The sequence below is a fragment of the Phalaenopsis equestris genome, unplaced genomic scaffold (assembly GCF_001263595.1).
Source record: "Phalaenopsis equestris unplaced genomic scaffold, ASM126359v1 Scaffold000088, whole genome shotgun sequence".
NCBI classification, from domain to species: domain Eukaryota; kingdom Viridiplantae; phylum Streptophyta; class Magnoliopsida; order Asparagales; family Orchidaceae; genus Phalaenopsis; species Phalaenopsis equestris.
In genome coordinates, this window is record NW_018164530.1 from 218,371 (window position 1) to 244,845 (window position 26,475).

Here is a 26,475-nt window from a genome sequence, read left to right on the forward strand (position 1 = left end):
AATTCGCCACTTCCATCAATCTTTTGGTTTATTTAGATTTTGTGATTATTTTAACATAGCTCGATCATGTGTCTACTCAAAAGTTCATATGAAATATTTGCTTAATCTCTTGGTTTGTCCTCATCATTGTTCTATGCTCCTTTGGAATTGCATTTTAGAGTCAAAACAACAAAAATATATATGAAAAAAAGTTACAAGCTCAACTCTTGAAATAATGACATAATGCACTTCTATTTCACAACTAGAATTTTAAAGCCCCGTTTAAATCAAATTACACTTTGGTTCGGTTAGTTCAATTTTATCAATAGATTTTTTGGTCTGGTTTTTGGATTTCAAATTTTAGATGCAATCAGTATGACCAATTTATAAATTGATTCATCGAAGGTGACTGAATGCGGCTGACTGAATTGAATGAAATAAATATAATTTTTAAGCAAAAATATATCATTTTATGATTTATTATCACTATTTATGACATTTTTGGTAGGAATTTCACAGGAGAAGAAATGTGTAAAAATTAAAGAATATAAATCGTGCCTAAGTGTTCTATCAAGCAGCAAGGTGATATTGTTCATAATTGATAATAGCCAAAGAAATAAAGGGTATGCTTGGGCGCTGATCAACTGGCATTGTGGAGCTAAAGATGAAGATGTTGTCCAGGCGCTATTTAATCAATACTATGGTTCTAGACATTTGAACAAATTGCTCAAAAACCTGATAGCTCAACGCCATCAAGCTAGTTTACGGTTCAGTAATGCCCAAAAAAAAAAAAAAGCAAAAATGAATTTCAAGCCATGACATTTTTTGAAGCACTTTAGCTCCATAAGGAGCAAAAATCAGCTTAAATCATAGAGAATTCAATGCCTCGATGCTAAAGCCTAGAGTTGCAACGCTACATGCATTGCCTTGCTGCCACATGAGGCAATGCTATGGTGCGACGACTTGAAAGATTCAATTCTAAAGCAGTTGCTGAGCTGGTTGAGGAAGCTATAGAATGACTAGCAGGAATTATGATATGGAGTCACATTTTGGGAGGGGAGAGATTAAGAAAGTGTTCTAGTGTACTAGCGAGTGTGAGAGTGACTTAAGTAGGGGTGCTGGAAAGAGAGCACTTGTGAAAAACTAAGGAGGATGAAGAGGAGAAGAAATCAAAAGTTACGAACTTCTTCTTTTCGGGTTTATTTTCTCCAACATTTTGTATCTTTTTAGTAAATCTGAAATGTTCACTCTTTCTATTTGTGCTTTATTTTTCAGAAATATGAATTAAGTCATAAAAATTTACATTTATGATTAATCCTTACTGTTCTTGTGGAAACTTAATTTGATTATGTTAACTGTTTTATGGTTGTTAGTTTCTCTCCAAATTTCATTATGTACTGGTAGTATACAAATTTTGAATTTAGTGTGATTCATTGATATTGATAGGTTCATGGAAGAATAGTTAGGGAAATATATATATATATATATATATATATCTAATTTTTCATCCTTTTGTGTTCGACTTCAGTTATAATTTAAGATCTCTTTCTATGTATATATTGATATCTACTTAAGTGTCCATATGAGGAGTAAATTAACAATTTTTAGTCATTCTTGAAACTCTCTTATAGTCTTGTGCTCTATTTTTTTTCTTGAAGTAACTTATTATTTTTTTTTAGGAAACTTATACTTCTAATTATTATGGCAATAGCTTTCTGTGATGCAGTATTGTGAGAATTACATAATTTAAATTTGACAATTCTAGATCAATTAGAGATTTTTTTAGGAAGATTTACATACATATCACTTAAATCTTATATATTTTGTGCAGATGTATTTCAATTTTTAAAAGGTAAAATGGTGGCATTTTTATGTGATATGAAAGGTTTCAATGGTCTAACTGTCAAAATTATGTAAAAACATAAGAATATTAAAGGTATGTATGTAAATTTCTTTTTTTTATTACGGTCAAATTGAAAAATAGAAATAAAATTGAAATTTTTTGAAAATTTTCGAACATTTCGAACATTTCGAATATTTCGAATATTTCGAACATTTCGAACATTTCGAACGATTCGAACGATTCGAACTAATTCCGAACAAATCGAACCGAACACGAACAAACCTTTCACGAACAATTTCGAACACGAGCCTATTTCAAACAAATTATATTTCAAACGAACCGAACACGAACACGAGCATTGTTCGTTCGTGTTCGGTTCGTTTACACCCCTATGCGAGTATATTAGCCACCACCTGATGTACCGACACTCCATCCAACTTTTTAGAGGAGTTCCTGGCCATCCACAGGAACCACATGGCAATGTAAGGAAAATAATGTAAGGAAAATAAGCTAAGAAAAGGAAAATAAGCTAAGAAATGATTTTGTTTACCCATTTCTCAGCATTAGAAGAGATAATGTCATCTCCATAAGCTAGGTGCGGCACCTTAATTCTAGCTTTATTAGAAAGTTGAATTTTAGGATTCAACACCTGCAATTTGTTAAGCATTCTAGAGAAATAATCAAAAGCTATGATGAAGATTGTGGGTGATAGAGGGCCACCTTGTTTGATATCCCTTTTAGAAGAAAAAAAGCCATAGGTGTTACCATTCAAAAGGATACTGTATTTCTTGCAAGATAACCACCTTCTAATTATGCCACATAAATCTTCTTTGAAGCCTTTAGCTCTTTATGAAATCCCAGTTTATAGAATCATAGACTTTTCTAATATCAAGTTTTAAAATCATGTTACCTACTTTGCAGGTCCTATCTAGATCCTCCATTAGTTCTTGGGCTAGTAAAATGATATATGAAATTTCTCCGCCCTTTATAAAAGCTGACTGGTTTGCAGAAATAAATAAAGGAAGGTGGGATTGTAATCTATGAACAATTATTTTGGTAATTACTTTAGATATAACAGAGGTTAGTGATTAGTCTAAATTGATCCCAATTGACCTTTTTCTGATTTTTTGGAACTAAGATGACAGTGGCAATAGTGAAATAAAGACTAGGTTCATCTCCTCTGAAATAACTTTGGATTGCTCCAATTACTTCTTTTCTAATGATATGCCAACATTTCAGATAGAGATCAGATGTAAAACCATCAGGCCCTGCAACTTTAATGCAGTCTATGCTTTTAAATGCATATAAAATCTCCTTCTCATCAGGAACGTGCAAAGGCTAAGGTTGTTGCCTCCCTGAATAGATCATAATTGATTGTAGTATCCAACTCCTCACCAACGAAATATTCAACAACACTTTCCCCCAATTTTCCCTAACAAGTAATCCAAGCCCCATTGACATCTTTAATTCTTAGAATAGTGTTTATGTTTCTTTTCTTTTTGATACATGTCTGGAAATACTTTGTGTTTCTGTCACCTTCTTTAAAATGAATCTCCCCCGCTTTTTGTTGAAGTAGTTCCTCCTCCCATTTAACAGCTTTCAGTAGCTCTTTGTGAGCCTCAGTTAGTTCCTTCCCCACTAAACCCCCTCCCTCATCTAGTGTTTTGATTTGCTTCACCCTTGCCTTTGTCTGAACTACTTTTTTGTGCACAACCCCAAACACATACCAATTCTAACTTCTTAACGTTTTTGCCACTTTTTAATGTAGCTGCCAAAGTGCATATTAGTCATTGCCCACAACATTACATTGTCAATTATCTTTGACCACCCTTAGGAAGTTATGATGTTTTGACCAAACATTTAAATACTTGAAATATGGTATTCACTAGATTTTAGGAAATGAGCCACAGTGAATAGAATGGGTTTATGATCAGAGCCAGGACTACTCAAATCTGCACCCTATATATATATATATATATATATATATATATATGTGTGTGTGTTGTTTTCTTTGATTAGGGTTCAGTTTCTACTTCAGGTTTCTGTGATATGCGTCTTTCTCACTTGCTTGAGTTGCATCCTAAGACAAGTGGTGCTCCGACTATATCAGCTCAAAGGTGGTGATTACTTCCCCATATCCCTCTCTCCCCCGCCTTTCATGTTTACTGCCGCAGCCTCCAACAGCCACCTAGCTTGATTCCGCACCTCGCCACTACCAAACTACTGGCTGCCGCCCTTTGCCTACCTTCTCATGCTTGCTGTCCTGCCTTCCTACCAAACCTTTTGCTGCTTCGAGACCTCCCTACTACTTACAACCCTTCGTTCCTACAACCTCGACATGCAGCCCACCTCCACCGAACTTTGCTCTAGGTAGTCGTTGTGCTTGTCATTGTTGTTCCTAATTTAAGAATCTTTGTTTGTAACACCTTTGAAATTCAGCAATAATATTTTCATTCCGTTGATGTTTGAGTTAACTCCGATATCAAAAATAGTTAGCAATTGTGCAATTGCTGCTGTTTTCCCAGACACAAATGGAGGCTTCTTCATTATCAAGGACAGTATAATTAATCCTATGTGCCTATTTATCAAGTTTGGGCCATTTGTGGATATTAAATTTGCGACAGAATAGTCAACTATTTCAGTTGTCTAAGCAATCTAAACGTATTTTTTACCATAAGGAATATTTAGTAGGAGCTGGAAAACTCTTACTTTTTAACTTCAAGAGCACGAAAATTTTACCTTGTAAAAGATTGGCAGGATAAGACAACCCCAATTAGTTTGGATAAGGTAAATGATAATGATGATAAAAGATTAGCTGTTTGTCATGCAATTTGTCAACTGCATCTCGGCCAGTTCAGCATCATGAATTGGAAATTGAAGTCCATGTCCTAATCAATATTTTTCCAGGGATCAGAATTTGTTACATTTACAAGTTTGGCAAGTCAGTTTGTCAGAAAATATTTTTGCAATAGTTTAAAATTAAGTTCTCTAGATCTGGCCAACTGCTTATAAGCTTTTGTTGCTTCATTTTTTCCTTATTTCAACTTGTCTGTATCTTGGTAGAAGTTCTTGGATCTTTCTCAGTTTTATTTTTTTTTCATTTACCTGAATAATCACTATGTTGCAGGCGAAGAAAGCTGTCAATATCAAGCGGAAACTGATTTTTGGTTCATAATAGTGGCAATGGCAAACAGTTTTCATGACTGTACCAATCTTCTTGTGTGGCATAAGAAATCGCACAGAGGGAGATGCAGAAGCTTCTTCTTTTGATGATCCGTAAAATGAGATGTTTTCTCTTCATCATATTCATCATTCATGTGTAATGCACTAATACAGCCAAAAGCTCATAACCACTGCTAAGAAGACCTCTACAGTTTGAACTATGGTTTTATAGTATTATCATGAGATTAACATGCTTCGTTCATTTAAGTTGAAGTTGGGCCTTTCTGTAATGAACTATAATAATGGAAAAAATATTTGTTGTCCAACCGAACCGGCCGACGTTAGCTCCCCACCTCCTCAAGTTCATCTTGGATATCGAGGCAAGGCCGGGAATCAGGGGATGGTGCGAGAGAGAAGACATGCATGTGATAATGAGCAGCGAGTATTAGATAAGTAAATTGAGCAGAAGCAAGTTGGCAATTGACATCAGTTCCCAGGTTATTCTCCATATGAGCAAGAACTATGAAGAAGAAATCCCAGTCTTATATTTGATGGCTTCAATAAAGCCGTTGGAGAGAAATCTGAGGGAAGAGATGGGAGGAGGTTTCATACCTTTTTTTTTTCCTTCCTTCTCACGTATTCTTTATCTTCATCTTGATTTTCTTTAAGAAAGTAATGACCTAGCCTAATTTTTTTTCTTAAAATATTACCAAACTATTTTAATGAAGTTTAGGTGAAATTAAACCTAAACCAATTTTTAAGGTTTATGTGATATTGTTTAAGTGATTAAAATAGTTGGTTTGAGGCATTTGACTCTATATTGTCTCCTTGTGGTATTCATTTAACCATAATCTTGTTTCATCTATTTTCTCTTTAAGGTTTGTTACGTAAATATTAACCTAAGATTTAATATCTATTGATTAAGGGTGGTGGATGAGGATTGAGTAGGTGAGATTTATTTAATTCAAGTAATAATTAGATTATTAATTTGGAAGAAAGGGATATCAAGCTTTTTATAATGTTAACAAAGGTTTAATGGATTTGCTTCAATTGGACAACTTTTAAGATTATTATAATCAAAAGATCATTAGTAATATTGAGATTTAGGTATGGATGCTTTTGGGTTAATTATGCATATAAATTGGGGCAAATTATAGAATCATTGATTACAATAATGAGTTTGTATAATTGTTTTGATTATTGAATATTTTGTAATGCAATGTATTGAATATATGATTGATCTATATTCTTTTGAATCTAGGGCTTCTGGAACACCATGAATTAGAGCTCAAAAGGTCAATATTATGATTGAAATAATGGATTGCGTGTGTTCGTCAATAGGTATGTGACTCTTCACTAAGGGCTAAACATGTAATTCCTTAATAGGTGCATATTTCTTGCTACTTTTTAGCATGTTTTAAGTTGTTGCTAATTTATTTTTAAAATGTGCTTATTTATTCATAGTATTTCACATCATGTTGACCTAATGTAACAGTTAATTTTGCCATCTTGAACAAATTTATTGTGTAATTAATATATTATTTTACTTATCAAGAAATACCCACTACTCACATAAATCATAAATTATATCAATATGTAACCAAATCTGATCATTTTATAATCCGTTTTAAAAATTGTTATCGTTGCAAAAAAAATCATAAGATGTTCATTGGTGTGAATGATGTCTGTATTGCTGTTTGAAATCTTTTGAATATATGTTAATCGGATTGATGATTCACAGAGTAATGATTCTACTAAAATTATTGAATTTCTATGGGTTGATGTTTGACTTACAGATTTATGGTGGCGATATTGATATAAAAAAATGATATATGATTGGTGAGTCATTGGTGATTTATCAGTACATATGCCCGTCGGTGGACTTCTTCTGCGTTTGAACACAATAATAATTTTGTTTGCATGGATAATTCTTTGTGAACTCCGTTGTAGAATAAGCACTATTAAATGATTCCCGTGTATAGAAATCTTTTCTTTTATATTTTTATTATTGTTATGGTATGTACCTATTTTTATTACAATTCATTTCTTTGGTTTTATTTATGCTCTATATTTTGCACTTTGTACTTTACTGAGTGGAGCTTTATCATGTGAATTTATTTTTTGTAAAACTCGCAGCTATGTTTTATGATTTTTTTATGTTATTAGTTGCATCTTATAGGGAAACTTGCAGAGTCATGTTTCAAGTCTAATATTGGAAAGGTTCAAAGTTGGAGTTTTAGTTGATTCAATACAACAACAACAACAACAACAACAATAAAGCCTTGATCCCACTAAAATATTAGTTGATTCAATACTGTACTTAATTTTTATTTACATTTTGGTAGATAGATTAATATGTGGTTTTTGAATTTAAATGTTTCGATAATGTTGTCAGAGACACATATATAATTAAAATTATGTTTATACTTATTGGACTTATTTATTAAATTTCAGCTTGAACACTAGGTTTAGCGACTTTCTTCAGGGCCTAGTAAGCTGGGCGTGACACTTTCTTTAGCTGGGAATAGTTTCTATGTATTTTAGTTGCAACTATTCAACGTGAACATGAAGTAGAGTTTTGAAAGCCATAACCTCAAGCTCCAAGCCCAATCTGACCTCGGAGCAGACAATGAAGATGTGTAATTTATCCTCAGTATTTTTTAATGATTTACCACGCATAGACTAAAATACTGTCATATCCAAGTGATTTACTTGCAAGATGCAGTTAGGTGCATGGGTTCCTTTTTTAATAATTGGCTAATTCTCCTTACGCAGTACAGCATGAGGTCAAAATTTTGCTCCGGTTTTACAATGGAGATGGATTTTTTTTTTTGGCCACTTCAAAAATTAAAGTAGTCAAGAGTCAAAAGGAATGCAAATGTCAATTTCAAGTGTTGAGCATGAATTAAATCCTAGATATTAAGCTGATAGAAGTTTATAATTTTACCAGGATCTAAGGATATAATTTCTTAGATTAAGGGAGAACATTTTTTGTTGCAGAATTTACACTAGTTTCCATTGTGCTGTATAAAAGTTTTAACAAGATATTCCTTTGTATTAAAATTTTGTTTTTGTTGATTTTACTCGAAACCAATGTCAAAATTTCAGCAGATTGTTCATTTTCCCTTATATTTTCTAAGTTGAGTTGCTGACTGATGTCTCAGTATAACCATGCCCTTGATCAGCAACCTTGTCTACTGCTGACCTGTTGATTATGAGATTATCATAGGATCTTCTGCCCATGTTTCTCAGTGCAAAATAGGTTATTTACCATAACTGAGATCAGTTTTCTTTGCAGCAGTCAGCTTATTTTTTCCTTTTCTATGCCAGTTCTACTGCATATTAATGCTACGTGATAGAATTGTAGATTAGTGTCACTGGCTGATATTTTTGTGTGCAACGAGTTTCTTTTGATATTGTCCGTTTAAAACTTCTTAGTAATTGGGTGATTTCCGGAACATATATATTCTTGCTTACTTGATTATTAAAAGGGCTCTTAAGGAACATCTCTTCTTTTTGGAGAATGATGGTAAATAAAATTTTTTTAGAATGTAATATGATGCAAGCATATTTTTTTAACTGTATGCACTTGTTATTGTTACGGTAAATCACTGCTAATGAGCTGCAAGAAGATACCTGCGGCAAAATTGGTGTAGACTTCCTCATGTAAGTATGCTCATTTCTGATCGGTATTCGGAAGTTTTTGGTAGAGATATCTTCATTACGACCAGGATAGGTTGTATTTATTTTCTGTTTGAGTTAGGATTTGTTCTTAATGACAAGAGTGTCATACAATCCGACATCAAAATCGGCACGTTTTTCCACACAAAAATAGGGCAAACATAAATATTTTCTTAAATAATCCAAACAACTCAATAATAATACAAAAGATAAGCACCTACAATTCGAGAGGTAGGCGATCTCTCTCGATTCTTATAACTCAAGAGGTAGGAAATCTTTCCCAAACCCTAAACTTAAGACTCACAATCCAATCTCATGCATAAAAACCTAACCCTAAACATAATAAGTCTATTTATACCCAACAACCATCATAATAAATGACTAAATTTCCCTTAGGCTAAGCACCAACATAACAATACTCTCGCCCACTCACCCAAAAGACGCCCTATCTTCAAGGTGGAATAAAATGAGTGTTCCTCCTCCACCACAGCTGTCTTTATTTCTTCATCCTCTACCTCCTCTTTATGCTCTATTAGAACTTGTAATTTTTTATCCTTGCAATGGTGTCATGGAGTAAACTTCTCATCACACCAAAATTTAAACCCTTAGTTCGCTTCTCCATAATCTTTGTTTCTATAAGATGTTTAAGTGCGCTCTCAGTCATGACCCATTATTTCTGTCTCGTGCAGCTTCCATATGGAATTCCACAGTTTGAGCTTTTGGTATCGTCGTGGTTGTAGTCGTTTGGTACGACGCTCCATCTGTGCTGCTCCTACTGGCCTTCTCCATCTGGTTCTTGTCATCCACCATTTAGGTTAGCTCCATCGTCCCCCTCAATCCCCGCGGTCTTAAGAGTCAGAGTGCTGCCAGTATGTCTGGCTTTATGCCCTTCATGAAATTTTCCTTCAATCCTACTTCAGAGATCCCCCATAGTTGTTCCGACAATAATTCAAATTTCTCTTTATATTCCATGACCGTTCATTCCCATGTCAAGACATAGAATTGTTTGTGTAGGCCACATTCTCGAATAGCTCGGAAACGTTCTAACAAATAATCCTTAAATTTATCCCACGAACGAATCGGGTATCTAGCCTATCTCAGTTGAAACCAGGCTAAGGTTTTTCTCTCCAAACATAATTCTACCGTCATGAGCTTCTCCCACCCATCTATAAGCCATTCACCGCGAAGTTTTGCTCTACCCGATGCACCCACCCATGTGCGTCTTACCCCTCAAAGATCGATATCTTCAACTTCCTAACCCTAACATCTCTACCCCAATTTCCTCTCCCTCCTATGTCCCCCCACCTTCCCATATTTTGAGGTTAAAGCTCCTTCCTTCTCTCATTTCTTCTTCGTGCTCCCCTATACCTTTATCATAACCTCTTCTCCATGTTTTGGCCCAACCGCCCAATCGGAGCCATTGGAGGGGTTTTGTGATGTTGAATGTTTTTCTCTTTATGTTCCTCACGTTCGATCTCTTTTCTTTTAGATTTTGTAAATTAAGTCGTTGGCGGGGTCTTGGATTGCATCTCAATGAGCCTCTTTATCATCTCTCGATTTTGCCCCATGCTCTCAAATCGGTCCTCCATGGAAGAAAACCTATTCTTAATAGTGGTAAACCTTTCTTCCATCTCGGAGTTAATTTGGTTGATCTTTTCCTCTAATTTTTTTTCCAAATCATTTATTTTTTGGGCTTCCATTCTTCTCAAAAATTAAAATTTTTTTTATTATAACAAAAGACAATTTTATATCCTGAAATCCATCGTCTGCTTCTGAATGAAACAAATCTAGCGGCTGTTCCGCACGTCAGCGATCCAGTATCATTCCAATTCAGTCGTGACTTCCCAAGTAGCACCAATCACAACTGTTTGGTAATTGTGGTCCCGTCCAAACTAGCTTGGAATCGCAACTGTTGCGCTAAGGAAAAGCTAGAACAAGAGAAAGATGGGAGTTACAAAATAGGAAGAGGAGAAAGTTGGGAATTTCACGTCTCTGTGTGCCACTTCTTAGTCGCTGCCTTCCCAAGTATTTATGATCGTGACTCTATCGGTATACGGTGTGGGAGGAAGAGAAATGGGAGTTTCGGGTCTCTGTACGCTGCGATTTCATCAGTCCTTATAGAAGACATAAGAGGTGATTTCCTTGTGTCCTTCCCTGCAAGCTGAAAGGCTCGAGTTTCGGGTCTCGGTAAGTTGTGATCTCGTCGTGGCTTTCCCTATATGCCAAGTTCACGTCGTGGACCAAAACTCTGGCTCTCGACGTCTGATCCTTTATCTTTGATCCCCAGAACTGACTACTCTGATACCAATTTTATACAATCCAACGTCAGCCTTTCCACAAAAATTAGGGCAAACACAAATATTTTCTTCAATAATCCAAGCAACTCAATAAGAATACAAAAGATAAACACCTACAATTTAAGAGATAGGTGATCTCTCCCAATTCCTGCAGTTCAAGAAGTAGGAAATCTCTTCCAAACCCTAAACATAAGACTCACAATCTAATCTAATGCATAAAAACCAAATCCCTCTAAACATAATAAGCTCATTTATACCAACAATAATAATATTAAAAGATTAAATTGCTCTTAGGCATATAAAAGACAAAATTTTCCTTTAGGCTAGGCATCGGCGTCGCACGTTGTTGTTTCTTTAAATAATATTCTATTGGATTTTATTTCATATACTTTGAAAAGCAAATAATTCTACTTCACAATGATACAACACTAATCCGAGTCACGTAAGGAGAATATACCCAAGAATTGTGTCACAAAAACAGGATTGAGAATTTTTTAAGTCGGATGGAGCGCAAGTGTTTGCAAGTAGAAGTTCATTTCATTTCTGTTTTTATCTCTCTTTTTTGGGAGTCGAAGAGATGGCTCCCTTTTCAGTGTATCGCATGAGCTTAAGTAGTTCTACTTCCATGAGACGTTCTTGTACCCATGGGTTATTATTGTGATATTAGTTGTTGTTCTTCAACATATTCTACTATGATAATACTTGGGGACAGTTAGGAATTCATTGCCCGAGACTGAGGGTTTGATTGTGATCATTTTTTATTTTTTATTTTTTTCTTTATTTTTGAAAACATGTTTATTTAATGTGTTGTTTTGTATTTTTATTTTTTATTTTTAAATAAATAAACATGTTTTTGAAAATACAAAAAAATAACTTTTAGGCATTTTAAATGTTTTAAAAAACAATCATATCTTAATCAAACATATCAAACATGTTTTATTCCAAATCAAATCATAAACAAAACAAAATAAAAATAAAAAATAAAAGTGATCCCAAACGGCTCCCAAGTTTCAACATTTTCTCTTACAAGCAACGTTAATTATTTGGGAGTATCAAAACTGGTAATGGTGATTTTATTGTTATATGTAGGATTGAGGCGGTTTAGTTTTTGGCAGGCCGGGTGGTCAAGCAAATCTCAAATAAACGCAGGCTGTAATTTTTAATTCGAAATATCATTTGTTTACATGCTCAGAGCTCTTTGTATGGTAGATTTTAGTGTTAACTTTTTTCCTGGTCCTCCAACCTTATCTATAGCGTGTTTTGTGAACCCAAGGTAGCATCATTGTATAACTTTCTAGTCTTTCATACCTTTTGTCTTCACCTTCAATGGATTACAAGAGAATCTTTACATCAGAGAGATTATAGGGGAAGCAGGAAAGGTGTCATCTTCTCTTGCTTGTTCCCCTAATTTATAGGATCTATAGGGCAGTTGAATCTTGCTGTTGTCTGTTCACTTTGCATAACGAGTCCTTTTGTATTGTTGTAATGAGTTTGTTAGTCGATCAGGCAGTAGTGTGAGCAGTCCTTGGGCCTTAGAAGAAAAGGAAGAGGGGAATAGCACATGTTGCTTCGCCTCACCGGGAGGATCTCATCTTAAGGTTACCCTTCCTTGCTGGAGGTATCTGAGGATGTCCTTCCTATAGACTTGCCTAATCACCAGAAGCTAGGTGGTGAATTCTTGGCAGGAATTTCCACAGGTGGATATATATCAATGAGGATGGTTCTCATTATGAGCTTTGTGTGAACCAATAGTTTCTTTGGCTAATAATGGAAAATTTTCAGCCTCAAAGATGGTATAATGGAGAGGATTATTGTGTTTTCCTTGATTAGAATCATATTTACAACATTAATCGATCTACTCAATGAGAATTTCGAGGATTTGAGAGAGATTAGCTTGACTAAATGTCTTGTGGTTTTTTTTTTCCTGTAACAATTAAGTGCCATGTGATGGTAATGATCACATTTCTGTTTTGTGAACAATTCCCATCTTTTAAGCTGTAAAAAGCCATGCAAAAGGATTTGTCTGATTTATGCAAGGTTTGTAGAGAAATTGGTAGAGAATTTTCTCTAATATTAGGAGACCCATGCTTGTAGAACACTCTAATCATTAATTTCTAACTTAGTTGTCACTAAAGCTTAACTTCCCTAAAAAGAATTTGATTACTTTGGTAGTTTAAGGACATTTCAAAGAAGGCACATGATCTTCCAAGTTCACAGAAAGGGGGGAAGATATGTTATTTCTTTGTTGAGTTTCCAGGCAACTTTTACCAATTTGAACCATACAATTATGTATTCTTCATTTAGGTTTGATTTTGTTTCCTGAGCTTTATTGTACTATGTATGTCGTCAACATAGAAGTTCTGTTGTAGATCATAATTTAGAGCAGGAGAGTGGACCTCTGCTCTCTTAAAAGTTGATCCTGATGATATATTTTCTATTTGCTGTGTCTGATAGAGCTTGACCATTGGCTGATAAAAGAAAAAAGTGGGGACAGTTTACCTTAATGCCACACAATTCCTTTATATCTATGTGTCCACCGCTTAAACTTTAATATTTACTTATAGTAAATATTAAATATATAATTACATAAAATTATGTGGCAGCTATGTGTAAACTTCCCAAGCAACTTGATTTAAATTTGTGTGAACAACGCACTAATTTTTGAATAAATAATTCTGTTAAGAGTCAAATCAGTTCAACTCGAACCTAAAATAAAATTTTTAGCGGATTTATGAAAATTAATAATATCGATATAGATATATATATATATACACACACCTCTGGTGGCAGTTCCGGAAATAAAAAACAATTCAGGACTGCAATCTTCAATTAATTAGATCGAAATAGTCAACTAACAACTCAATCACCAGCTGATGATTAATAAAATAAATAATAAGTTATTAAGTAAGTCGGCAGACAAAGACAAAATTCCAGAAATAAATGAGTGAAACTTACTTCGCGGGAGAATCTTCAATTAATTTGAGATGCTTATATACCATTCAATATTTGATATGATGAATTCAAAGTTTTTTTTTTTTTTTTTAATAAAATACATATTTGAGATCTTTTAATTTTTTAAACCAAATCCTTTCTAAATTGAAAATATATCATCCCTTGATGACTTCGTTGGATGATATAGTGCTGTTAAAATCATCATAGCATCACTCTCTATGTTTCACACTGGCTAAAATTATAATACTTCATTTTTTTTTTAATTAATTCGATTGAAAAGCATTACAAATGGATCCCAAACTCTTTGAGATTGTATTTTTTATTTTTTAAAAAAAAAAAAAAAACTTTGTACATATCACACTTTGTACATATCACGTCATTGTACAATAATTTAAAAATAAAAGTTGCGCTTTTAAAATATTTATCTTGCACGAACAATTAACGAGACATTAATTATTAGAGACGAAGAAGCTAAAGAGAATTTATTATGTAATTCTGTTATATTCTCTGAAAGAAATTTAAGGGAAGGAAGCACCTCCATAATCTCTTTCATCTCTTCTGTAAGTGCGCGTGTTACTAAGGCGGAGGATGGTCTAATAATCTCACCTCCATGCAACTCTATTCAATACCGACTGAAAAACCATTTTTTTATCCACGCAGGTTAAGCAGACAACAAAGAGGTCCTAGCGGAGCCTAAGCGCTCCATTCGTCAATACTGTAAAACGGAGCAAAAGAGCAGCTTTGATTGTTGACCACAAAATTGAGGAGATGCGATTCAACAAATTGATCGAGGAGATGACTCCAAAGGTGCTGCGTATCAGGCCTACTCTATCTCTGCAAGTGGAAGATGCCATCTTCATTAAATACAATAAATGAGTTCATTTTTTTTTCCTCGCATGACAAAAATGTCATTTTTAAGCTGGCGTATGGCCTGGAGCTGCGGCTGAATTTAAAATTTAAGTAAAAACAAGATATTGCCTTGGAAAGAGTCTGGGCGGCAGCAGCTGCTCTGAAGCTTCTTATGCTCCTGGGAGCTTTTCATTTGGAAAAATTATATATAGCAATATAATTTTTTATTTAAATTGACTGATTGTGTAACTTATGCTAATTTATCAGGAAAATATCCTGACACAAAATTTATTTTAAGCCATTGAGGCAACTTGATTAATCTCAAGAAATGAAGAGTTAAGTGTGTTGTCCCAGCTACTGGTCGCAGCGCAGCCTCCATCCACAAATTTTCTTCCTTTTCCCCATTTAGATTAGTTGTGAGTTCATTTCCTCGTTTTCTCTGTACGACACCTTTTTTTTTTTCGTCTCATGCTAAATATTCTGGCAGCAGCTGCTCTGAACCTCTCTTCTTATTTTAACTTGTATTTTTTGTTAGAATTTGAAGACGGCAGAGAGAATCTCATCACCTAAAAGAATACAAAAAGAGAAAAGCTGAGGTTTCTGGGCCTTCCAACCCTTTTATTTCAGATGTTATGTATAATGGCATCATAGACAATAAGTTCTGCTTTTATTTTATTATTATTATTTTTTTTTGTTTATTCATTTAACCGTCTTGGTGTTTGGCTTTTCTGATGTTCGGTATTGCTTCTTATAATGAAAATGTGAAGCTCCCGCTGCTGCAGAAGAGTGTCAGAAGAGAGTGATATCATATAGTATGACCCACATTTAATTGACACAAGAGGTATATCCTCATTTTTCATTCCCTCTTATATAGTGATAAATAGTTTTATAGTGCAATCTCCTGCACTCTTGTAGCCAAAACGATCTTTTAATGACTTTGTAGTAAGTATATTATCACTCTCTTGTGCTTCAACTATTATTTAGCATTTACGAACAGTATGAATGCTTAATTGTTTATCTTCTAAAGCTTTCGGGTTCTCATGCAGGGAATTCAGAGTTGCAGCAACTGAGAATTTCCACAAACATCAGGTAATTCTTGCTTCCCATCGTTTCTTTCCAGGTTTCTGTGATTTCTCGTTCCTTTAATTTCTACGGCACTGCCAGCCCAAACTTTAATCCTATCGTCTGTCTTAGGGGAGGAGAGTTTATATAGCTAGTAGTACAAGATGCTTTAACATTTCTTTTCCTGTTATTATTTTTTGTAATATATTTAGAATTCGTTTTATATCTTGAAATTAGAAATAGTGCTTGAAAAATAAATAATTTTGTTAAATTCATCATTTTATTGGATAGACTTGGACATCAAAAATGATTTCCAAATCAACAAACACTCTCAAAAACCACTCCAAAGTGGGAGGCTTCATTTTCGCATTCAAATCAAGTGAATGAAATCATCATTATATTTTTGTATTTAAAATTAACCAAATAAGCACTAGGTGTTGGTTAGATTCCCTAAGCAACCCACATCTTTCACATATTTAGGGCTCATTTGATGGCTTGGAGTTAGAAAACATGTTTTGATAGACAGGAAAATTTATAATATTCGTTTGGCTGGATACAGATACAAGTAATGTCTTAAAATTTAAGGGAACAAGGCGAGGCAATATTTCATAATCCATAATTCAAAATCATATGATTCATATATTAGCTTTTAAATAAACATATTCATACAGCGCGATGTCAGAATGAAACAAGACTTGCCGACTGCAAAGTAAATGAAGAAGAGCAGCTAATCAACAAGAAAAATAAAGTGTTGTACTGAGGAATCCTCTATGATAGTAAGGATTTAGAGACAAATACGACAGAAAAAAAGCTAACACAATTTGGACCTAATTTACCTATATTTCTATAAATTTGTGGAAGAGAAATCACTTGGACAATATTTGAATCTTAAAAGATTGAAATAAATCGACCTTTATATTCTTAATTTATTTAAATAGATAGAAGGGTCATTTACGACAACAGAAAATTTAATAAATTGATGATTTAATTTAAGTTAATGAGGCCATCCATTCACTAATGGGAATAACTCAACTCATGGGACATACGCCCCATACAACAATCATCTCCTCTACTTTAAAACTACATAAGATTGCATGGTTTGAGGCCTTATATTACTCAAGCCTTTGCATAGGCCCTCAAATATCATGATTTTATGTTTAAACAAATTAACTGATGATAAAATAATTATTTTCTAAAAAAATTCTATGTACGTGTAGAGTTATAATCGAGCAGGACCAAGTCAAAAACCTCATAGAATGGATGTCACTTTGTGACATTAGAGGTAGTTATAATCGAGCTCTAAACATTAAAGATTTTATGTTTAGAGCTCAGCCAAGCTTTCATTTTTTTATAATCGTGCTTCGCTTATATTTGGCTTACCTAAGTTGATAAAATAAGTACTTTAATGTGGTAATAAATAAGTCACAAATTTAAATTACAGACTATCAAAATACTTTTATAAATATAAACTAACAGATAACTTGAAAAAAAAAAAAATAGCATTCAACTACTTGCCACCAAATTCAATAAAGAAAATAAAGAAGTATTGAATATAATTTATTGCAATCATTCAACATAAATAAATTATACTTTCAGCCTTTGATTTCTTGTGTTTGTCAAGATTGAATTAGCATTAGGTCAAATTTTAGTTTAAATCATGTCACAAATTTTTGGGGCAAAACATTTATTCTGTAGAACTTTTATGGCATTCATATTTGTAATATTTAAGGATTTTCAGACATTTTGTGTCGTCATTTATTTCACAAGCTCCTTTGCACACGAATGGTATATCAAATTTTTAGCAAAATTCCCACACGATTTCCTCTTTTCTTTTGTTCCTTTCTTCTTTTTTTTTTTTGGTCATTAAGGCCTTAAGGGTTGAGTGTTTCATGAAATTTGGAGGCGTGGAATGGGAGAGGACGAGTTTACAAGAGGAAAATTGGATAGTTAGGAAGAAAGGCATTCGTGTCATGAATTAGAAAAAACTTAACAAACCTACTAGGTTGCTTTAACTTAGAAAATTAAAAAAAAAACGATTTAATTTGTCAGATAAATCATTTAATTACATGCAATTAGGAATTCACATTAACTTTAAGCTTCAAAATGCTAACTTTTAGATACTCTCACATTTTTTTTATTTTATTTTGGTTGATGCATTTAAGCTGGCCTCAATCAAACCACTCGGAATTTAATAAAAATGAAAATTATATATGGGTTGAGGTTTTGTTGTGAATTTTAATATTTGAGCAAGAATTTACAAAATATGGATGAAAGAGGCTATTGGTTTGTAAATAACAATGTTTCGAGTGTTATTCATGTAAGTGAACAAAAAAATAGTTAGTTGGCAATGTTTTCAATCTAAATGCACTAAAACTGCTCTTTGAAAAATTTAATATATTTTATGATTAATGCCATGTCCTTATCACCTCTAAATAGCAAAATCAATTTTTCTCCAATCCAATGTATGTTATTGCCATGCAGGGCATTTATATACAAGTGCCAGAAGAAATAATTGAGAAAGCAGCCAAAAGAAAAGCAACATAAGGACTTGAAAGAGGATAAGAATAACTATTGAGCCTTGCCCAAGTTGAGTTAGCAAGGATGATGAATTGAAATCTTAACAAGTTGAAAATTTTAATGGAGAGCTCAAACGAACATATGTTAAAAGAAGAAAAGAAGACTGAAACTAAGCAAGATCACAAGAGTGAGCAAAATGATGAAGGAAACAACATGGCTCCATTTTACAAGTTGTTCTCTTATGCAGACTCCATGGATATTGCTTTAATGATCATAGGCACAGCTGGCGCTGTGGCAAATGGACTTGTACTTCCTCTCACTACACTGTTTTTTGGAAATTTGATCAACTCTTTTGGAAGAACTGTGGACATTCAGAATGTGTTACATGAAGTCTCCAAGGTATTTTTTTACAATGGGAATAGCTACATTTGATATTTTTAAAGCTTTTTAGATTCGCAATACTTGTGCTTAATCAAATCATATTTTGAATTACATAAAAAGGGCTGTACTTTAATGCTTCTTAGAGCAAGTGTGCTGATAATTAAATATGCCTTATATTCTTTTAGGAAACCCTCAAATTTGTGTATTTGGCACTTGGAGCAGGCATAGCTTCTTTTCTCCGTGAGTATGCGATTGTAGTTTCTATTATCAACATTTTGTTATCAAGGAAACTGATAAAGATTAGCATGGCTTGAAACTAAAAACTTAACACAATTTCTTTTGCAGAGGCGTCCTGTTGGATGCATACAGGTGAGAGACAAGCAGAAAGACTGAGGAAAGTATACTTGAAGGCTATTTTAAGGCAGGAGATTGCATTCTTTGATAAGGAAATTAACACTGGAGAAATTGTTGGGAGGATTTCAGGTGATTCGATCATCATTCAAGATGCCATGGGTGAAAAGGTATACGAGAAAAAAAAAGAGTGATAAAATAAATCTAAAATTTAAGAAAATAAATCTAAACTCATGTTAAATTTTTTTACAGGTTGGTCAGTTCATTCAGCTAATATCAACATTCTTTGGAGGTTTTACAGTAGCATTTGTCCAAGGTTGGCTCCTGACCCTTGCTATGTTGTCTACCATTCCTCCTCTTGTATTTGCTGGCGCAATCATCTCTAAAGTTATGGCAAAGATGGCATCACAAGGGCAGACAGCTTATGCAGCAGCAGCAGATCTTGTAGAGCAAACAATTAATTCTATTAGAATTGTGAGCACAATTACAATCTATACCATAACAATTATTTAATTTCATGGATGATGTAAACTAATGAATTTTCAAACCGAACAGGTTGCATCTTTTACTGGGGAGAAACAAGCCGTGGATAAATATTGTCAATCCTTGAAACTGTCGTACCATTCGAGTGTTAAAGAGGGTCTTGTTGCTGGAATAGGGCTTGGCACTGCTATGCTACTATTCTTTTGTGGATATGCTCTTGGGATTTGGTACGGCTGTAAATTGATACTTGAGAAAGGGTATACAGGCGGTGATGTATTCAATGTCATCTTTGCAGTTCTTACCAGCTCCCTGTAAGTTTTGCCCGTCCCCACTCAACAACTTTTGCATCTTTTAGCAAAATGCTATAACTTTTTTTTCTCTTCAATGATGAAATTCTAAGGTGTTACACTGATTGAAAATTAAATTTAAAAAGTTTAAAGATTCAATCACTACTTCTATATTTCAATTGAAGGAGCAAGTACATCATAACATGGTCATAACCAAGTGCAGTGCTCTTTACATGCACAAGTGCTGTCTTACAAGGAGTACAGGCCATAGGAGTTCTAGATAGATTTCTCTAAAATTATTTAATTATAGAGATAATAAAAAGTTAGAATGGAGTAGATCTTGATAAATGTGGAAGCCTTATAAACATGTTAATGTAAAAGTTTGAATCTTCATTGGCGAATAAACAAAAAGTAAGAAACTAAAAATACTCATGCTCTGGAAGATTATGTTCTATATTTGGGAAAAATAAGAAGCCTAATTTCATTATCAAGTGAAAACCCGCTACATGTATTTTTCAAGCATTTTAAAAAATCGTACCTAATCTCTACAAGTATATAACCTCCCTCCAAATCTCATCTTCCTAATCTCTATAAGATTGCTACCTAGCACCTCTAAATAGCATAAAAGAATATGATTGTATGGTGTTGAAGGGCATCACTCATTCTTCCCCTTCATTCATTTAGGAGTAGAGGCTGAGGATGGAGAGGCGGTTGATGGAGTGATTTTTAGTTGATAGTTACCTTAGCTAATCTTATATAGAGATATTTCTTTATTTGATGTTCGACGGTAAGTATTGAAGAACTGAAGATGATAGCTGAAAGTTGGAGGCCTTCATAAGAAGAAATTGATGACTATTATAGTGGCTTGTGATTAATGTAGTAGCCTAAATTATCATGCCATGTAAGATATTTTATCCAAGCCTTGTGATATCACTAATGTCCCCTTTGTGTAACTTCAAAGGAGGTTACCCATCCAATTACTCCATCACAAACACATTTAACTTATATGTAAATAATGATAGATTGATTTCCCTATATATATATATATATATATATATATATATATATATATATGTACTAAAAAACTTTTGGAGTTTCCAATGCTCCTGGGCGCATGCCTTGTTCAAATATTTTCTTTGTTATTGAAAGCTAAGAAAATAAACAAAGCATAAAAATACACCATCTATGCAAGATTGGGAATAGCACAATAGACTACAAGAGAAACAATCGTCATACTATGAAACACTAATATATTTCATGGCAGAAGGTTCTGTATAAACCAACTAAAAATTCCAAATATCTCTCTATGATCTAAGCTTCCAACGGGATAGTGTCCAGGTAGGGCTAGCAATTATATTCAAAACTCAATATTCACTGGAATTTTAGTACATGTGAAACTAAAATTACCTTACTTCTGTTGGAAAATGGTCCACTTAAAATTAGGTTGACTTGGAACAATTTCAACTCGAATTATGTATAAGTACACATTATGATCAAATTTATTTTATTCTGAAGAACCTTCTATGTCAATTTATGATAAATTATTGTTTATCCATAAAACCATCCATTTTGCATATTATGTTTATCTTGAGTAGAATTTGGTCTCCTCGGATTAATTTATTTCTCATTTCAGATCTTTAGGCCAAGCATCTCCCTGCCTGAGTTCTTTCGTAGGCGGACAAGCTGCAGCATTCAAAATGTTTGAAACCATAGAAAGAAAACCAGAAATAGATGCCGAGAATACTGAAGGAAGGACGCCTGAAGACATCCATGGAAACATTGAATTTAAAAATGTATGCTTCAGCTATCCAGCAAGACCATCAGAACATATATTCAAGGATTTATCACTTGTCATAAAAAGTGGCACAACAGTGGCTTTAGTTGGAGAAAGTGGGAGTGGAAAATCAACAGTGATTAGTTTGATTGAAAGATTTTATGATCCACAAGATGGCGAAGTACTTATAGATAACATCAATCTCAAAGAGTTCCAACTGAAATGGATTAGAAGAAAGATAAGCCTTGTCAGCCAAGAGCCTGTCCTCTTCACCTGTAGCATTAGAGACAACATAACTTATGGAAAAGAAGATGCTACCATTGAAGAGATAAAATCTGCAGTTGAACTATCAAATGCATCTAGCTTCATAAACAAACTGCCACAGGTTGGTAATTTTATTTTTATTTTATTTTATTTTATTTTTTTCTGAATAAATGGATTAAGGGATGAAAGAAAAAAACTTGGCTTTGCTGACTGAAAGACATCGAAATGTAAACAGGGATTTGACACAATGGTTGGAGAGTATGGAACTCAGCTATCAGGAGGACAAAAACAAAGACTGGCTATAGCAAGAGCTATTTTGAAAGATCCACGAATTCTGCTTCTTGATGAAGCTACAAGTGCACTAGATGCGGAGTCTGAGCAATTGGTGCTGAAATCACTAGAGAAGGTCATGCATGCTCGCACAACTATCATTGTTGCCCACCGTATGAGTACAGTTACTAACTCAGATACCATAGTTGTATTACAGAAAGGTTCAATTGTTCAAAAAGGTAAATTCAAATGACTAATGAACTTATAAATTGTAATTTTGCTAATTTTAATGTACAAAGCAATCCAATGTCAAATATAACATTCAATAACTATTTTTCTATAAAATTGATCAGGTTCTCACAGAGAACTGCTAAAGAATAAAGGGGGAGCATATTCACAACTCCTACACTTGCAGGAAATGAAGCAAGATTCAGAACAGGATAGAGTTGTTAGCTTAGCAGAATCTGGCAGACAAGCTAGTCAGAGGAATAATTTCCCTCGTTCTATCAGCCGAGGAAGATCTGTGGGTCCTCGTCACTCCTTTTCAGTACCATTTGTTTTACCGTTAGGACTTGAAATTCAAGATAACTCAATGGAACCAGATATGCCTGAGGCATCATCATCATCCCAGCACAAATCACAAGATCTGCCATTACTGCGACTTGCTTATCTTAACAAGCCAGAGCTCCCAATCTTCATACTTGGAGTAATTGCTGCTATTTTTAATGGGATAATTCTACCCATCTTTGGTGTTCTTTTATCCAATATGATTGAAACATTTTACCAACCACCAAATAAGCTAAAGAAGGATTCCAGGTTTTATGCGATTATGTTCATAGTCCTTGGTTTACTGTCTTTGTTAGCAATGCCAGCTAGATCGTACTTCTTTGCTATCGCTGGATCTCGGTTAATCAGTAGAATAAGAGTAATGACATTTGAGAAGATCGTTAATATGGAGATAGAATGGTTTGATGATTCTGAAAACTCAAGTGGAGCAGTTGAAGCAAGGCTATCAGTGGATGCCGCTGCATTCAGAAGCCTTGTGGGTGACAATCTAGCACTACTGGTTCAGAACACAGCAACTCTGTCTATTGGTTTAGCCATTGCCTTCGCTGCAAATTGGCAGCTTTCATTCATAATCTTGGGTTTGATCCCTCTAATAGGCCTAAATTCATGGGCTCAAATTGTGTTCATGAAAGGCTTTACTGTTGATGCAAAGGTTCGTCTATTTTACAAACTACTACTCATTAGTAAGTAACACATCAATATCTATATATATGATAATAGCGGCTGCATATTTTCCCATAATGACGATGATGGAATTTTAAATTCACAACCCTAATTTCTCATATATTAAACCTAACAAAGGTGCCCCCCTTTATCCTGTCAAATTCAAGGAAACAAGCAAAATCAAAGTAAAATACCCAAAACAATTTTAACAATATTACTGAAAAAAAATTAGATCAGGTTGCTAAATCTACATAATTCATTTCTTCTTTATAAAGCATTAATTAGAGCCCATAACAAGTTTAGATTCTATTTAGCATCATAATGCATTTCTTTTTTATAAAGCATTAATTGGACGTTATAACTAGTTTAGATTCTATTTAATATCATTCATCAACATTTCAAATGTATTATATTATTATTTTCTTCCTCATAACATCCCATTTTGTAAATATTGAAACAAAAAGCATGGTCTAATCGTATAGTCTCAAAAGAAACTAAATGTTGTTCCTTGATCTAAGAGATAGATGGTGATGGATGCTTGCAGATTATATATGAGAAGGCAAGCCAAGTAGCAAGTGATGCTGTGGGAAATATAAGAACAGTCGCCTCATTCACAGCTGAAGAGAAGGTCGTGGAACTTTACAAGGAGAGAAGTAAAAGCCCAAAGAGGACTGGAATTAGGCAAGCAGTTATTAACGGAACTGGCATTGGACTCTCTTTTTTCTTGCTATTCTGTGTATATGCAGCCAGTTTCTACGCTGGAGCAAGGCTTGTTCAGGATGGAAAGACAACATTTGGGAAAGTTTTTCGAGTAAGTTTACAATCACATGAATGAGGAAGCTGAAAATTTTAAATAAATAAATCAATCAAATACCTAATTTTTATCTTTTTTATTATATATAGGTGTTCTTTGCATTGGCTATGGCAGCTATAGGAGTCTCCCATTCAAGCAACGTTGCACCAGATTCTAATAAAGCCAGATGTGCTGTAGCTTCTGTGTTAGCAATTCTAGACCGAAAATCTAAGATAGATGCAAGTGATGATTCTGGGACAAAATTGGAAGAACTCAGAGGCAACATAGAGTTCCAGCAGGTCCGATTTAGTTATCCCACAAGAAAAGAAGTCCAAGTTCTTCAGAATTTGACTTTGTCTATTAAATCTGGAAAGGTAATATATACACTAAATCCATGACAAACTTTTCTAAGCAAAAAGAAATTATCATCTAGTCTGATACTGCCTCTAAGCGTGTCAAATCTAGAAGTTATTAAATAAATGGTTTAATGTTTCAGACAATCGCACTAGTTGGTGAGAGCGGATGCGGAAAATCAACCATAATATCATTGTTGCAAAGGTTTTATGATCCTGATTCTGGACAGATACTGTTAGATGGAATCAACATCAATAGATTTCAGATTAAGTGGTTAAGGCAACAGATGGGTTTAGTAAGCCAGGAACCATCATTGTTCAATGACACAATTCGAGCTAATATTGCTTATGGGAAAGAAGGAAAAGCAACCGAGGCAGAGATAGTAGCAGCATCTGAGTCAGCCAATTCCCACAACTTTATATGCGCCCTCCAACAGGTAATTATATCATCCACAAAATTGCAGGTATCTGAATTGCTATCATAATAAATTTCTTATATATTTGTAAAAATGCAAATTGATCCAGGGATATGACACGGTTGTTGGTGAAAGAGGTGGACAGTTATCTGGAGGTCAGAAGCAAAGAGTAGCCATTGCACGTTCCATAGTGAAAGAACCAAAAATATTGCTCTTTGATGAAGCAACAAGTGCACTTGATGCAGAATCCGAGTTGGTAGTTCAAGAAGCATTGAACCAAGTGAAGGTAAACCGAACCACAGTGGTCATTGCCCACAGACTTTCTACCATAAAAAATGCAGATTTAATCTATGTGATAAAGGGTGGGGTGATAGCAGAAAAAGGAACACATGATATGATGATCAATAATGGCGGACTCTATGCTTCCTTGGTAGCACTTCATTCAAAAGGGCATCATGGTTAAAATCCATCTCTTCAACAAACTTCAGAAATTGATGGCATGCCAATTTTGTTTCATTTCTTCTTCCTTTTAACAAACATCCTCCCGCCCTCAACTCTCGCCTGTTTTAACTTAATGAGGTAATAATGCTCGTGAATATGTAACAGAGCTATACAAAGAGAAGAGGTCCTGCAGTGGAGAATAAATACAAGTAAAAAAAAATCAGAAATTCTAGTTTTTGCAAGGTACAAAGTTCATTTAAATCTGCATGAGTTTGTGTTGAACAGATTTGGAGAAGACTAAGTTTATTCAGATGAAAAATTCCTGCACTTTTTGCATGATGCATCTAAGGATTGGTAAAATTTAATGACATTCTCCATCCTAACTTCGAGAATTGATGGGAATTTAATACAAGAAGCCTCTCGAGAAGATATATAGGTGCATGTGCATCGGTTGTAAAGTAGAATCACGAGGCGATAGAATCAAGTGCATCCCATTTGGCATGAATATTGGTATCTCTCAGTGTCCATATAGAATACAAATGTATTGTTTACTTTAGTTTACTTCAACTCAAGTACACAACCATCACATTTGTAAGATGGTAGAGTAACACGACCACCATTATCTAGTATTCAAACAATCAATCAACATAGTCAAATCCATTGTATCTGGCTCTTGTAGCTCAACTATTGTAGGACAAGAACAACTATGGTTATGAGACAAATATCATTTCGTCCTCTGATGTCTTTAAGTGATCTGATCATTATCATAATATTTAACGAGTATATGTCAGTATTACATTGGCTAACAAGGACATAGACAAAAGACTTCACCATAGATCAGCAATTTCTAAAGAGAAAATAACCTACTTAATGAGTTAAAAATGAGCTTTATTAATAGATTTATTATTAACTTTAAATTCATTCATAATATTGTAGTTGTAATTTTTCATACCAAATAATTTTTTATCAAATTCCTGCAAAAAAAATTACAGTACACCACAAATTCACTCAACGAAATGGCCCCTAGCAATTTTGAAATATTTTTTATTAGTTTAATCAAAAAATTGATAAACAAAACCAGTCATAATGA

General features: G+C 34.1%; 2 protein-coding genes across 6 annotated transcripts in view; both read left to right on the forward strand.

The window, feature by feature from the left end:
* The window catches only part of LOC110019935 (pentatricopeptide repeat-containing protein At5g64320, mitochondrial-like), a 34,183-nt gene extending 19,461 nt beyond the window's left edge, over nt 1–14,722 (forward strand). The window contains exons 2-4 of one of the 2 annotated variants that reach the window (XM_020717821.1): nt 4,950–5,587; nt 6,246–6,325; nt 14,575–14,722. The gene's annotated coding sequence lies outside the window, so the exon portion shown is untranslated. Of the gene's footprint in view, nt 1–4,949; nt 5,588–6,245; nt 6,326–6,780; nt 6,981–14,574 lie in introns of those variants that run through there. The other variant, XM_020717822.1, reaches the window with a different exon arrangement.
* Nucleotides 14,336–26,175, forward strand: LOC110019934 (ABC transporter B family member 21-like). Of its 4 annotated transcripts, XM_020717816.1 has the most exons (17): nt 14,336–14,721; nt 15,031–15,179; nt 15,299–15,359; nt 15,531–15,604; nt 15,810–15,852; nt 18,307–18,741; nt 18,909–18,963; nt 19,069–19,244; nt 19,327–19,548; nt 19,630–19,868; nt 21,478–22,003; nt 22,118–22,391; nt 22,506–23,371; nt 23,927–24,193; nt 24,286–24,549; nt 24,672–24,965; nt 25,054–26,175. In XM_020717816.1, exons 6-17 carry the CDS (start codon nt 18,463–18,465, stop codon nt 25,405–25,407), a joined length of 3,816 nt encoding a protein of 1,271 aa, XP_020573475.1. In that variant the 5' UTR covers nt 14,336–14,721; nt 15,031–15,179; nt 15,299–15,359; nt 15,531–15,604; nt 15,810–15,852; nt 18,307–18,462; the 3' UTR covers nt 25,408–26,175. The 4 variants fall into 4 exon arrangements, with proteins under 4 accessions (XP_020573475.1, XP_020573476.1, XP_020573478.1 ...); XM_020717817.1 differs by lacking the exon at nt 14,336–14,721 and having other exon boundaries at nt 14,981–15,179; XM_020717819.1 differs by lacking the exons at nt 14,336–14,721; nt 15,031–15,179 and having other exon boundaries at nt 15,349–15,421.
* The last annotated feature ends 300 nt before the right edge of the window (nt 26,176–26,475 follow it).

Coding starts and splice junctions, on each gene's coding strand:
- LOC110019934 (XM_020717816.1), top strand. CDS start 18,463: ATGGAGAGCTCAAACGAACATATGTTAAAAGAAGAAAAGAAGACTGAA. Junction 24,194..24,285: donor CATTTGGGAAAGTTTTTCGA/GTAAGTTTACAA, acceptor TATTATATATAG/GTGTTCTTTGCATTGGCTAT. Junction 24,966..25,053: donor TTATATGCGCCCTCCAACAG/GTAATTATATCA, acceptor AAATTGATCCAG/GGATATGACACGGTTGTTGG.